The 15,504-nt window shown below is 41.0% G+C and overlaps 1 protein-coding gene across 4 annotated transcripts in view; it reads left to right on the top strand.

The window, feature by feature from the left end:
- Nucleotides 1-200: 200 nt before the first annotated feature.
- The window catches only part of LOC133953959 (glutamate receptor 2-like), a 57,189-nt gene continuing 41,885 nt past the window's right edge, over nt 201-15,504 (top strand). The window contains exon 1 of one of the 4 annotated variants that reach the window (XM_062388156.1): nt 201-427. In XM_062388156.1, the coding sequence (XP_062244140.1) occupies nt 358-427 (70 nt within the window). In that variant the 5' untranslated portion in view covers nt 201-357. The remainder of the gene's footprint in view (nt 428-15,504) is intronic. The other 3 variants (XM_062388154.1, XM_062388155.1, XM_062388153.1) reach the window with 3 other exon arrangements.

A 15,504-nucleotide genomic window follows, 5' to 3' on the forward strand; every position in this document is an offset into this window, starting at 1 on the left:
AGAGGCCAGCTGGCAGCCAGTTCAATATTGCTTGTTGTGCGGTGTCATTATATAAACTCCTCTAGCTATAGTGTCGTGAACTATCAGGTTCCTGAGACCTCATCTTGGTTTCAAAAATGTTGCTTTACGTTCAGCTGTCGTGCCTCATCGGTATTCCTAGCAACCCTCGGCGCGCGCCCAAGTCCAGCAGTAGCGGTGGTACGAGCATTTCCACGGAGAGAGAAGACAGCATCCGCAGAGCTCGAGAGTGAACCTGCAATCCCGCCATGAACTCGCATAGCGTGTGATTTCGTTGATGTTTTGGTAGGAACCTGCTGTAGGCTGCGGTGCCGTTGCGCGAGGAGCAATACCAGCACCATGAAGCTGCTGTTTGTGGTGACACTCTTATGGCGCGAGGCGTTGTGCGGATCTCCGAGCGTCCAGATCGGTAGGATTCTCATTTGTGCCATCGCTTCACCGTTATCATCTGTACCGTTTGTTCCTCCTGCTTGTTCCTCTTTTCTCATTCATCGTATGTATCAATGTCTCCCAACCATCAGTGTGGGCCTCTCTCATCGCTCCCGTCTTCGTGCCACTGTCACTGAGGAGAGGCCTTATCTTAATACGGACTGCTCCAATTCTGTCAACATTCTTATCTTATATATGTAGGCTGTTATTATATGCGCGTGCACTGCAGTGTGTGGTTTGTGTGCGCGGTATACGCGTGTTTGTCTTCAAGGTGTTAACTGGCACAAAGCTAAAGGCAGGTACATCCTAGATGATTAAAATTCAGCACTTCAGACATGTTTCATTGTTGGACCTTCAAACACAGGTATGTATGACGACCCCTACAGGACAGGATTTTCAGCTGCATTCCATCTCATTCAAATCGATACATACATTTAGACAAATTGCATGAAAGGCTCTTCTATTGTTAGCTTTTTCGATCGTTAAACATAAAATCAAGTGATCATAATGTTTTGTATTACTAAGGATTGTGGATAATCAACTTTACGCAGTGGTTGAAAAATGTACTCATCATTACAAAGATTTTCGTCAGTCAACAATTTCTCGTAGTAAGACTCATTGCTTTGATAAACAAAGACATTTCTTCAATGACAATTCCTGGAGGGGGACACCATAGGGGACCAGTATAGTATAGTATATATATATATATATATATATATATATATATAAACATATGTCTCAAAGAATAGAAATAAGGTGATTTCTATACTCCTTCACAGTTCAACACAACAACAATCTATTTCTTTACTAATGACTTTACAAAAACTAACAAGCTTACCTGAGACGCCCTCTGCCTGACTGTCCCTGCCTGTCCACAGCCAGCTCCTCTCTGAGTTGCCTTTGTCTGATGACAAATTTGTGAAACATTTCTACAAGTACTTCATTACTTTCTTATATCAACTTGCATTTGATATATCTGGGTCTTTATGCTTAGTTGACATTTTGGTGCAGTGAAAAAGATTAGATACCTCCTCTTTGCAGGTTTAGTATCGTAGCACATCCATTAACCATGCTAAAGCCAATAATAAGCCTAATTAGATTTAGTTTTCCTGAAGAAGCACAACTAAAATGTTTTGCTGTCAATATGTACAAGTCCACAACATTATAAAGCCTACAATTCACTGAGACTATATAACAGCATTTGTTGTAATGTTGTCCTGTTTCAGTGAATTAAGACTTAATTTATTTAAAAAACAATACCACAATACCAATAAGAAATTTTGCATGCAGTAAGAAAATACTATGTACTTGCAACCAAATTGTTTTGGATGAGTTCATCTTAACTATTATAAATTGATACCAATTCATCATCGACAACAGATCACATATTTTTTCTATCTACATTTTTATTGAATCCAAGCATTCTGTAGCATATATATAACACATCTGACATTCGCAACCAACGGCTTGAAATAGGATGAGATTTCCTGCCTTACATGTGCTTTAGAAGTTGCAGGTATGTAGAGTCTAGATTTAACTGTGAGGTAAAACAAACAAAAATATGCAGTGTGGTTAAACATTTTGTTTTGCTATTGAGTTGTAGAATTAAGGCAATGTGTCTTACACATCCTCTGACAACAACTGTTGCAGAGCTGCGACTTACAGGAAGTCAGTCTAAACTGGAGCGCATCTCTCTGAGAGAGATAGAGAGAGAAATTGTGAGTGAGTGTTTGAGGAGGGGGGGTGGTGAACAATATACAAACCACTGTGATGGATGGAGAGGGGGGATGCAATATGCCAAAGCTTAAGAATTTTGCACCTATAATTAGCGATCATGTGTTTATATTTTATTACTAATAAAATGTATGTAGGCAATATCAAGGCTTATGTTTGCAGTGATATTGAGAGGGACGACTATCTGAATTGGGGTGGAGGGATGGGACCTTTGTATATAAATTGTGAATAGTCTGTACATGTGTACAAATATCGGTGAAGTGCGACTAAAATTTTTCCTTGGTCGCACCGGTACAGCAAATATTTAGCTGGTGTGTCTCTGTATTTGATCGACTTGTGTCGCTTCCTCATCTCATTTCCTCTGCGGACTTTATACTCGCCCCCAGTCACTCACAGACTGACAAACGTGAAGCAGAGAAGAGGGAGAAGAGGAGGTGAATGAGGCGATGTATGTCGAAAAGCGGAAACAAATCCCTGTAAAAAGATGAAGATCAGAGCAGAAGCAGGGGTTGGATTGTACTGTATCTAGCTTGGTGTCCTACCTCCTCTCTCATGCTGACTTTACACTTTAACTATAAACACCAATCACAAGTTATTAGGACCTGAACAGTAGATTTTTTTTTGCTTCTTCTGAGAGATTATGATGCACATATTTAAACACATTAAATATGTGGAGAGATACACACACGCACACAAATAATCCTAGGTGAAGCACTGTAATACTAACCTTATAACATACAAAGCTAAAATCTCATCTAAATCATTACCATCCTGTTGACTGAGCCGGCAACATAAATCCTATGCCAAATGTTTTATATTAATTTAGGTTGAATTTTGTTAACAGAGCAACAGAGTCCATTTTATATATTGTTTTGATTGTATGTGGTTTGTTTTTTATTAATTTATGATATTTTATCTTTAATTCTCATTCAAATGTCAGACTGAATATTCTTAAGAATTAAGTAGAGGTTTCCTTAACAGTTTACAGCTTTCACTCTCAATGATTACTATTATTACATGTTTTATTGTGAAGTAAGACAAAACAAGACAAGAGAACAATCGAGAAAGTACAAAACAAGACATGATGAACATTCAGGATTGAAACGAGGAGGAAGGACATAAAAAACTCGGAGATGGCACTATTTGTTATAGAGAGATTTTATAGTACTGGTGCAACTGTGTTGGCGAGTGGATAGAATAAAAAATTAAAATAGAGAGGATATTTAAAACTGAAGTGAAGAGAGAGAGAAAAATATAGTTGCCTTGCCTTTCATGAGGGCGGAAAAAAGATAGCACCATCCTCACAGCATCCCCTCCCCCTCCACTTGAAAATGAGGAGGTCAAGAATTAAAAGGGGCCTGATCTCGTCAGCTGCGCCTTAACCCTGGGGAGAGAGCTAGCCAATGGAGATTAGAACCCAGAACTCCTTCACTGAACCTTGCATCCTTCAGGCCCAGTGGGGAGAAGCCCTTTTCCTAAAAAGAGGAAGGGGAGTTGGAAAGACAAAAAAAATTAATGATGACAGCGTGCTGTGTGTTTCTGGTGAGTGCAGTGCTGTGTTGTATGGAGAGTTTGGGTGTTGGTTGCAATTTTATTACTGATTAAATAGCATAATACAAATATATAAATGAACATTGCTTTCTCTGCAACAATGAAGTTAAAACACTGCTTTGCATCATAATCTGAGGGAAGAACCTTTTTTCTATCTGCTTCACTGTTTATATCTGTTTTGACCTGCTTGTCTATGTTGGTCTTCACACACAAAGTGACGATCACATTTATTTAGGTATTAATCGATGGTGTGAGATCATGAATCCGGGTTAAGTAGACTATTGGTTGTGACCCGGTCAACAACTGTGACTGTTTAGGCATGCGTAGGTCAGTCACTTGTTAAGACCGTGATCATTTACCGACAAACCCCTACATTGAAGGGAGCATACAACAACCAGCGGAGTAAGCAGCTTTGCGGCCGATCCGCCTCCGGTGTGTCCCCAGCGTTAGCCTCTGTTAGTGGCTGTGGTAGTTGTTCTTTTGATTAATTTGACGGGTTTTCTGCCTGTTGGTTGACACGGTGCTGAGCCTAGCCAAAAAACACAATGTTGACCAATGATTGTATACTTACGAGAAGATGATTCACTCCACCGCCTACTTACTCACCCACGGCCACATACACACACAAGCAATTGTGGCGATAGTTGGCCAATTAACTCTCCCTGAATTCAAAAAGCAGAAGAAGAGCTGCAGCAGAGTATCAAATTGGATTATCGCCATCTTGGCAGTTTGGAGCCGGTCACAACCACTTACAACAGCTACCAACAACACAAGCTTTCGACTGTGCTGTGAAATGTAGCTGCTAACACAGTTAGCTTCCGTCCTCTGAAGTAAAGTTCATAGCTAAATGTTATAATAATCTAAGCTTGTTGTAAAAATGTCCATATTATATTCCAGAGCAGTAATTAATTGTAGTTGAGATTAGCATGTCAAAGTTTATGTGAATTAGTGCCGCTCCTCTAATTACCCATCAAGCCTTCTTATACCTGGTCAAACCATCCTGCTCCATTTGCCTTAGAACTCTTGAAGACAGGCAGACCAAATTTCCCGATCGGCTCTTAAAAAATAAAAATACAGATAAGCACACCTGAATCGGAGACAACCTGTATGATCACCTGTTCAAAGCCAATTATCCTCAATGCCATCACTCAGTAACGCTGGGTTCACACCGGTTGCGGAAGCGACGGCGAACGACGCGGAAGTGCTAATCCCTAGAGCGACAGCGCTTGGTTGTTCACACCGGAAGCAGTAGCGACGCCGAAGCGACGCTGCACATTACTAATGATATCAAATACTTCTGCTATTATCAGCCTACAGTAAAATTGGCATTTAATAATCTTTTTAAAAGCATATACACACTTGTTGCTCCAACATTAACGGCTACAGCCTCAACAACATGTGTCTTATTTGGTGTTGTCTTTATACAACATGTGCTGAGGATCATACAACTAACTGTACTTCTCCACTTCAATTATTAATTTAATGTCATCCATCTTCAAGAAATTCTCCCCTGCTCTGTTCAATGTCGGGTGTCGAGGGTAAATGACGTATTCTCCACTCAAGTCTATGTGGAGAATACGTAGCACCCTCCCCCCCTCTCTTTTTATCTTTATGACTGCTTATGTGTCTGTAGTGGATGGGCAGAGGGGTACATTTAATAATGTCATTGGTAAAATTGGTAAAATTAACTCCAGGACAACAGAAATGGAATACAAAGTATGGGATGCATATTTGATCATTTACATAATATAAAATATGTCATCAATATCGTTTATAATCATTTTTCAGTGTGTTTCCTGGCATGATACGCTCGTGATGAGTGGAAAAAATTGACTCGACGTCGAAACGATCGCTGCACGGCGCGAGGCACCCGGTGTGAACAGCACAAATGTTTGACAGGGGGATGGATGGGAGCCAGCTGGTTTTTAAGGCTTGGCGCGTGGCTTCCGCATCCGGTGTGAACCCGGTGTTAGGCAACAGCCAAAAGTGTCAGTCAAGCCAACTGCACCTAGTGGTCAGAATACCATAGACTCGCCGGCATTTACATTCTAACTCTGTCCACTAGACTCCAATTAAATCCCATTCTGTTGACACCTTATTGGCTAAAGAGGTCAAGAGGGATCATAATAGGCCCATTCGACAGTACTCCTTTTCAAGAGCTCATGAGCCCACAAAAATACTCCTGTAAAAAGAAGGTAATAGTAGACTTGTCTTCCCTACACGGCTCATTCATTCCAAGCATTCACCTCTCACTCCCAGTTCAGGTTTCTCCATGTAATGTTCAAAAATCCACCATGCCATCACTCTCATCTGCTTTGCCAGCCATAGAGCTTGGCTGTCAAAAGCCGACATCAACAGTGCCTTTAAAGTCTTGCCCATCCATCCAAATACTTTTGGCCCCAGTATCGTAAACTCACCCCATTCCAGTCCCTCCATTTTCAGCCACAATTAACAACCAGCTCCATAGTTGGAAATCATTGTGCATGCCTCCTAAGAAGACATCCTTAACAGCCCCAAGCACTCTCTCAGCCTACTTTACTGGCCAGAATTGTTTCAAGGTATTTCTCACCACATACCACCTGTTCTTCTGACTCTTTTTGTGGTCCAACATCAGCTTGGGTGGATGCCTGAGACAGAACCCCCACAAAGAATCTCTATCTGCCCAGTCAACAGCATATTCTCCCAGACCAGCCTGACAGGGACATTCTTCATCCATCTTCATCCTCCCCCTTAACAGCCATTTACATGTATTCATCCACATTATACAATACAGCCTTTCAATCTTTTGAATTTCCATCGAGAGATTTAATGTTAAATGGTTGTGGAGTGGTCCATACTATCAATCAATCAATCAAATTTGATTTGTATAGCCCATATTCACAAATCACAATTTGTCTCATAGGGCTTTAACATGGTGAGACATCCTCTGTCCTTAACCCTCAGCAAGAGTAAGGAAAAAAGGACGGACAGACTTGCAATAGATGTTAAGTGTAGGAAAACATCATCAAGATAAAAGGTTTTAGCAGCATTGATGAGGGTAAACGTTTTGAAGGATAACTTCATTAGTATATATGAAGCAGTCCTGCTGCAATCATAGTCTATGGCAGAGGTCTTCAACAGGGTGTCTGCGACCCCTAGGGGGTCCGTGGAGGTACTGCAGGGGGGTCGTGAAATGTTTGGTTGATTAGACCATTTTTTATATTTTTGATAATTTTTGATTTATTTTCTAGCCAATTTTTTCCACAAATTTAAATGTCTTTAAATACACAATTAACAAGCATCAACATATTGAGAGGCTGATTTGACCCTCTGCCTGACAACCTCCATCCGTCCAAGGTTAGATAAGTTGTGTGCTACCCATCAGGGTCCGACATCTCACTGATGTGGGAGTATGTGTGGCATCCACAGATGGCTTGAGGATTCACTGTCTCTTCTACATGTGTTTAAAATAAAAACATGAATCTGTGAATTGCTTTAATAGCTCAGTGTTGTATGCAAGATGTATGTTTATACATGGCAGTGGCATGGCCACCCTGTACCGTGCACATGTTTAAATTGAACATGAATATATGCACCCGTGTTGTATTTGAATAGCATAGTATTGAATGCGCAATAACAGGGTAGCTATGTTTATATATCGCACTAGGTCCAGTTTAATATAAAAAACAATTTTATACAATATATATAGTAGGGGGTCCCTGCTCCATCTCTCCACCAGCTTAGGGGTCCTTGGCCTGAAAAACGTTGAAGACCCCTGGTCTATGGTCAGTAGCCAGCAAGATCGTGATCCATCATCAAGATCGGATCCACTATAGTCCATAGTCATTGTCTATTGTCGCCAGTTAGGATTCATCATCAGCTGCCAGCTCGGTCGTTGTCCACCACCATTATCTCACTCCAACACGACAAAGGATCCGCCATTCCAACTACGATCAGCTGACCCCACCTAGAATCCACCACACTAGATCCACCACCGCGACCTCCGACACGCGATCCACAAATCGCAATCCATGAAGATGTGGCCACAGCTGTGGCCCTGGATCTGCGGGCGATAAGGCACAGGGACTCCGGGGAAGGGGTCAAGTCAGAAACAGGTGTTGATGTGATATGAATAACTTTGATGTGATAAGGATGGAGAAGAGGCAGGAGAAGCTGGAAAGAGAAGCTCTGTGTGTCATGTGTCATAAATTCCCCTTCTATGGCAGTACCATGAAAACCATGTGGCCCACTCAGTAGATCAGACATCAATACCTCTTTGCCTTTTAAACTAAACGCCTCCTATTTAAAAACATAGGAAAAGTTAAGTTCTGCCGCACTAATTAATGCAGAGCGCCAGTTGATGTTATCAACCTTCTAGACTTATAGCAGCATACCTAAGAGCAAGTCTAGGGTCTAGGTCATAAAAAGGAAGGTTTTAAGCCTACTCTTAAACGTACAGATTGTACTAGTGAAATTAAAATAATAATTAAACTTAGGCTCGGGAACGGGACCATGCCTGAACCACTCCTCTAATTACCTATCAACCCTTTTTATACCTGGTCAATCCATCCTGCTCTGTTTGTCTCATCTCTTGACGCAACCTCCCTTCCCCTCACCCTCCCTTCCCCAATCCATCCTTATCCTTACCTACATCCCTTCCAGCTCATCATGTGCATATTTCTCTCATATCTCTCCCTAGGTTCTGTCTGGTGGTCTGACCAGCTTGGGCGGAAATGTGCCTGAGAGGGACCCCCACTCTGAGTCTTCATCCTCCCAGTTCAGCCTAACAATGACATTCTTCATCCATCTTCATACTCGCCCTTTGCAGCCATTCATCCATCTATCTTCATTTCATCAATATTCTATACAGCCTGAATGGCTGTGGAAGGACCCATGCTGGTATAGTCACATTCAATCCAGGTGAACTGCTAGTTGGGCAGTTCCAGCGATTTACTTTTGAAGACTCTTCATGTCACACTGTTAAGCACTTACCTCTGAAGGTTGTGACTGTCAAACGTGATCCATAAACTAATGCTAGTTTTATAGTTAAACAATATTTAAAGAACAGCCTCAGTTCCTGTGGTTGCCAAAACTTTCTTAAACTCACTTACATTCACCATTGTTTGGCCGTTGCATTGTAAGAGTAAACTATTATTATTTAATCAAATTATGTCTTAAATGTTTAATAGGCCTTTTTTTCTCAGCATGTTGGAGGGGGCGGCGCCCCAACGGCCCCTATTAACGAGCCCCCACTGGTTTTTTTCTCCTGATACTGATCTGAGTTTTAATGTGGTGTAAGCCTGCGCCATTAATGTTAATGATTCTAATTATCAACTGAGAAGCCCCTGAAGGTACTTTGATCAACACAGAATATGTGCATGCCATACTGTACATGTCAAGATGTTTTTTAAAACTACTCAACTACCAAATTAAGTTATGGAAACAGAGAGGGGGAATAAAGGTTCTGTGATGCTTTAGCTTTGGAGCTGAATATAGGAATATTGGCTACACTATGTTTTAATCAGATGCTTGTAAAACATTATGTAGCCTACTTTCCACTGCTAACAGCAATGTTAGCCAAGTAGGCTCTCTATGTAGTACCAGGACTTTAACTGTGTAGAAATATACTTGTCACATCAAAAATGTATTAAAATATGCCTTAAAGACAATAATTTGAGACGAATGTGGCTGTTACAGGAGTCTAGGGTGCCCGGGCCCCTCTGGTGCCCTGAACTACAACTGGGCTGAGGAGTGGATAATAATAAATCGTAATAATACATTTGAATGTATTTTGAATTTTCATGCTCATTTGAATATTACACTCACAAACCAAATGAACTGTACTTTGAGAGAATAATGTGTTGCTGTGACTTTTCCTCCTGTTTAAAAACAGCTGGGATGTGCTCCATTTTGTGTGACAAAACGGAAAAAAATTCTATAAAACTGCAATCGTATGTGTAGCTGAAGAGAAAATTTGCCTTGAGAAGTCACAGTTAAACAAATCAACGTGGCATGTTCATCTTGGTGACTGCAGGTTAACTGCTGTTGAATATCTCCACTGACTTTGAGTCAACAAAGAAACATTGCACAGGTTAGGAAAAGGAAAGTTACCCACTGAATTTGACTCACTCGCACTGCTGAGGCTTTGCTACCGAATGTTTTTAATACACAGAACAAGGACTGACTATGGCCCTTCATCTTTTGTAACTGTTGTCATGGCATAAGGGGATCTCTTCATGGCCACCATGCACAGGAGGATTGACTTCAGAAGCCAGTAACTCGGTGAACATATGCTATGCAAAAGTACTTGTTTGTTTGTATTTTATTCCATTGTGATCCCTCTGTTCTTTCTTTCGTGGTACTGTGCTGATTCCATTTTGTTTCTTTACTTATTTCCTTATCACATGTATTTACATTTTGCTATTGTCAGCAGTACTGTTGAGCTCTGTGTGTGTGTGTGTGTGTGTGTCATTATGGAACATTTGTCGTGGGAGGGTGAACTACCAAAGAGGAGGTTCTGGATATTCAGACAGGTATATGTCTCTGCAGAGACCCCACAAACTGACAACAGCCAAGTTTAATTTAGGCCTGTCATCAAGTTGTTTTGTCACATTTTATCTAATGACACATCAGCATGTTGGTTCTTTTAACCCAAAGCACCAGCTAAAATTGATTAGTAAAAGCATTTTTATTATTAGAAAATGACTTTTGTCAAGTCTGTGCATGTCCTCTTCTTTAATATAGTGGGTCATTTTCTAAGCAGAAGCTCAGTGGTTCGATCCAAGTCTTTCCCGTATCGTGTTCTGAAGTGTCCATGGGCAGGATACTGAAATTAACTGTGGGCCAGATACAAATCAACCCTGGCAGCTGTGCCGTTCTCACAGTAGAGTGCCTTAAGGGTTATCCAGACTAGAAAAGCGCTATATAGATACAGACAAATTACCATTTATAAGGCGCATAAACTGTAAGAATATATAACTTTCAAAGAGCATAACTGGTTTGTGAACCTTAAATTGTACCATGACCTTTAAAAGGTCATTTACAATGACCAACTATTACTTTATACAGGTATTAACTTATTGTAAAAACAAACCTACATGTATGGAAACATATAAAAAAACAAAAAAACAGCACATAAACTGCAGTTTATTAAGCATTGAAAATATGAAACTATTATTAAAATGTCCCTCATTTTGGCAGTTTCGGCCCTCTGTATATTGTACCTGAAAGTATTGTGACAAATGATATTATTTATAAACATTATACCACTAACATGATAATTTTATAGCATAATCATGGAAGTAGACAAAAGAGCCATGGACTTAATTCTTTAGAGTATTCAGTCTGACATTTTAATTAGACATTAAAATATACCATATAAATAAAACCCAAACAAAATAAACCACACACAATTAAAACGATGAATAAAATGGACTCTGTTAACAAAAACTGATCTTGAATAAATATTAAACATTTGGCCCATAATGTATTTTACCAGCTTAATTAACAGGATGGTAACGGTTTAGATGAACTTTTAGGCTTGTATTATATTACGTTAGTCTTTCAGCGTGTTCTCTAGGGTTGTGTGTGTTTGTTTGTGTGTGTTCCTTTATGTCGCTCTTCACACACAAACTGACAATCACATTTATTTAGTGATGAAGCAATGGGGTTGGGACCATGAATCTGGATTGATTCGAATCACTTGAACAGGAAATCCTGGCTGTGTCATGACTGAGTCATAATGTGTGTAATTTATGGTGTTGTTCTCCCTCTGTCATGGCTTTCATGGCGAACATTCTCCAGTCTCAGCTGCTTGCTGGTTATCCAGTTTAAGTCTCTTGTGGTGAAGTTTGACCCAGTCTTTTTGAGGCTCCTCTGGTTCACCTCGAGTGCAGAGCATTACATCAGTGATTTTCAACCAGTTTACCGCGGACTAGTGTGCCGTGAGAGATCGTCAGGTGTGCCGTGGGAAATTATCTAATATCTAGTGTCGCCCTCCGAGGCTCGGTGTGCGGCAAGCCTCGGGGGGGAGGTCCTCGTCCGGGGCGCCTCACGGCGTCGCTGGTGCGGGGGCATTGTTTCTCTGGGACCGCGGGGCGGTGTCCGTCGCCGGTGCGGAAGGCGGGGACCGTTTGGAGGGGACCGTTTACGGCGGTCGGCGGCTGCGACTCTGGACGCGTATCGGTCCCTTCTCGCGGATCACCTCAGCTACGTCGCCCGCTGGGCACTTTTCACCAAATGGTATGTTTATGGATGTTTATGGATCACTTTTCACCAAACACTTGGTGAAAAGTGCTTTCTCTCAACATAGTGATCTGTAAGACAGTGTCCACAAGGCGAGGCATAATCTGCCCAAGCATTCTAACATTCATAACTGGACATTCACCAACCTGATCCTCTCGGGAGGGCTCATCACTGGACACTTTCTCTTTGTGCCCAAATGTCGATTTGCTGGCAGAGGGGCTTAGTAGTTTAAAGCCGATGGAGCTGCTTAGTTGCTTGGGTCAGGTTTCTGAAACTGGCAATTTCATTGCCATAGATATGTACAACCACATTACAGTGCTGACAGATTGGTCCACCCTGTTCATCATATTTGGGGGTTGTGGATGCACTGAGAGGGACAGGAAAAGACTAAATAAACTGTTTAGGAGAGCAAGCTCGGTCTTGAACTGCCCTATGGATTCCACTGAGGAAGTTGGCGAGAGGAGGATACTAGCAAAGCTGAATTCAATCATGGACAACACCTCTCATCCCCTGTATGACTCCGTGGGAGCCCCTAGCAGCTCATTCAGCAGCAGACTTCTCCACCCACAGTGCAAGAATGCTTTTTTCCAATTTTTTATTTAACTTTAATTCTTCTTATTTATTCTATTTTCCTTTTTATATTTCTTTATTCTCTTGTCTACCTCATTTCTGACCTGCCTGCTCCTGTAACAAGGACATTTCCCCATCATGTGGATCAATAAAGTTTATCTTATCTTATTTTTGGTAAAGTGACAGATGGGAGATGCAGAATGACTTCTACACAGTCTTCGCCCATTCAGCGGATCATGGTGGACTAAACTGTGGCCTTATATCTCATAAGTCTTATTCATAGAAAGACGTCATTAAGTACAGTTTACTTAATTTACCGTGAACAAACATCAGTGCAGATGAGTGCCAACATACTAGATAATATGTTAATATAATATAAGGTCAGTAAATAAAAAAGGAAATAGGTCTAATGTCAATGTCTAATCCCTGACTTAATACATTGTATACAGTAGTTTTTTAGTATATGCTGTTTATCCAATACATCTCCCCTTGGAGAAGTGTTCCTTCAAATTATGAACCCCTTGTCTTAAAACCAATGTATCTCAGAGAACTGACATGGGGCTAAGATAATCATGTTTTGATGTAACAGTATTGGCTATAATAAAGCTACTCAAATTCTGCTAATTTCATGATGTTTTTCTACAATGTTTTTTTTACCTGAGTATTTTTAAAATATCAGGATTTGGACTGTTTATTAACCTTTCCAGCACCAAAACCCATCCCACACTCCAATAACTGAGCTCTACGCCATAATCTGAAGCTCGGGCTGTGTGGTCAACTGCATTGCTTTTTTTTGTTGTTTACTCAGCTTCAGGTGTTCCAGTTTTAGCATCAGTGTATGCAGTCAGCCTGTACATGTGTGTCTTATATGCTTAGCTGTATGCATGTGCTGTTGTGGTGAAATGTCACATTTAATTCTGTGAACAACATTGTCTTCTACACATTAAGTGGAAAAACTTTTTCCTTGAGCATTCAGGACACAGGACCATTGTAATTATTTTCTGAATAAGAGACCTCTCACATGAACGTTGAGCTCCCAGCACATAACTTAAAAATATTTAAATACAATACAGTAACATGAAGCAGACATAATAGAGTAACATACACCTGAGAATAATCATAAATAAGAGTAACTTGGAGCTTCAATCAAATTGAGAAAAATAAACAAAAATGTGTACTGCTAGAGTCCAGTCCAGCTGGCTGCAAGGTCATGAACCAAATGTTAAATTAATTTGGGAATATTGGCATTATTGTTCAGAAAGTGAAACAGGACCTCTACTCACCGAAGTCATTTTCATACACTACAATATGAAAATATTGATAGTAGGAGCGGAGCAGGAGCCCATGTGACATCCACCCTAAGTCAATGACCATTATTTATGGTGGCCTTGTTTCTGTTGGCAGAAGCTCAGCGAGTGTATTCAGACTTTACGCAGTCAGTGCAAGCAGCCATCGTTTCTTCATACAACCCCACTCTCACTGCTCATGGTCAATCAGTCAGTGTGTACAACTATGACCTCATTCTGCCAGCTTCATTTCAACTACTGCATCTGAGCTGAGCTATCATTTATTTTCTTAAATCTCTAAAGATCTTTTTCTTCCCCCGTCAGTGCGTGCTTGATAATACTTGATAAAAAAAAGAGATTGAATTGCAAACACATGTTGATATGCTCAGTGATCATATTTCATTCACTCTAAATTGATTGGTTAGGTCTAAAATCGAGCAAATCTTTTTTTTTTTAAATGGTTGAAAAAGAATGAAAAAAATTAACTTTTGCGCAATAGTGCTTTCAATGGATCATCCATCCTGACTGGCTGATATGTCAAAGTGAGGCAGCTCCACTCAGGATCCAGATGCTGCTGCTGGGACAAAGTGGGAATGGGGATGCAGCCAGACAGCAGTGCATGCAGAGAGAACCCTGGAGTCCTGTGACAGTGTACCACAGTCTGGCAGACTTAAAGGAGCAGAGTTGATCATTAATGACTTCTCTTTAAAAGAAGAAGAGCTCTGATTTCCCCCGTAGTATGGGGGAAATACTATGATCCGCCTTTGTTTCTGCAGGTAATTAAGTTGCCATAATTATGGTACATAAAAAAGTAGTTCAGTTCCCAAGCGATGTGTTTTCAAGTATTGTTTGTCACCTCTGCCAAAAAGGTTGTTCTCACCCCTTTCCGTTTGTATGTTTGTAAGCAAGGCATGGAATCTGCCAATACGATCCACCTCCATCCTTGGGCTGGAACCAATCCGCTCCCTGTAAACACATCCACCCACTCATAGAGACACACCTGAAACGCATCCACCCACTCATCCACTCGAACAGACACACCTGAAACACATCACACAATCATCACAGCAGAGAGAGAGAGAGAGAAAGAGAGAGAGAGAGAGAGAGAGAGAGAGAGGTCCACACAACCTCAAGGTTGTAACACCTCCCCCCTTAAAGATTGAACATTTCTCTCCAAAAGAAAATGATCGATTTCACAGGTCACCGGAACGCGAAAGTGCATCAGCTATAACATTATTTTTACCTTTCTTATGCTGAATTTCGATATTAAAGTCCTGCAATAGCAGCGACCAACGCATTAAACGCTGGTTGCTGTTACGCATTTGGGACAGGAATACTAAGGGGTTGTGGTCTGAATACACAACCACAGGCAGCGGAGTGGAACCGACATAGGCCTCTAAGTGTTGAAGGGCTAGGAGTAAAGCTAATGCATCCTTCTCAATAGTACTATAATTAAGTTGATGTTTGTTGAATTTCTTCAGAAAAGAAACAGACCGGGTGATCCACATCCTTAACATCCTCCTGCAGCAGCACCACCCCAGCCCCGTGACCACTGGCATCAACCTCAAGTTTGAGGGGAAATGGAAAGTCACATCGTCACGAGCTGGCTCAGCCAAATGTGACAGAAACTCGTCCAGTTTGGACAAAATTTTTGAATTCTTCAGGCGAGCACAGGGAACTGAAAGTCGTCCCT

Source organism: Platichthys flesus, chromosome 5 (genome assembly GCF_949316205.1).
Source record: "Platichthys flesus chromosome 5, fPlaFle2.1, whole genome shotgun sequence".
NCBI lineage: Eukaryota > Metazoa > Chordata > Actinopteri > Pleuronectiformes > Pleuronectidae > Platichthys > Platichthys flesus.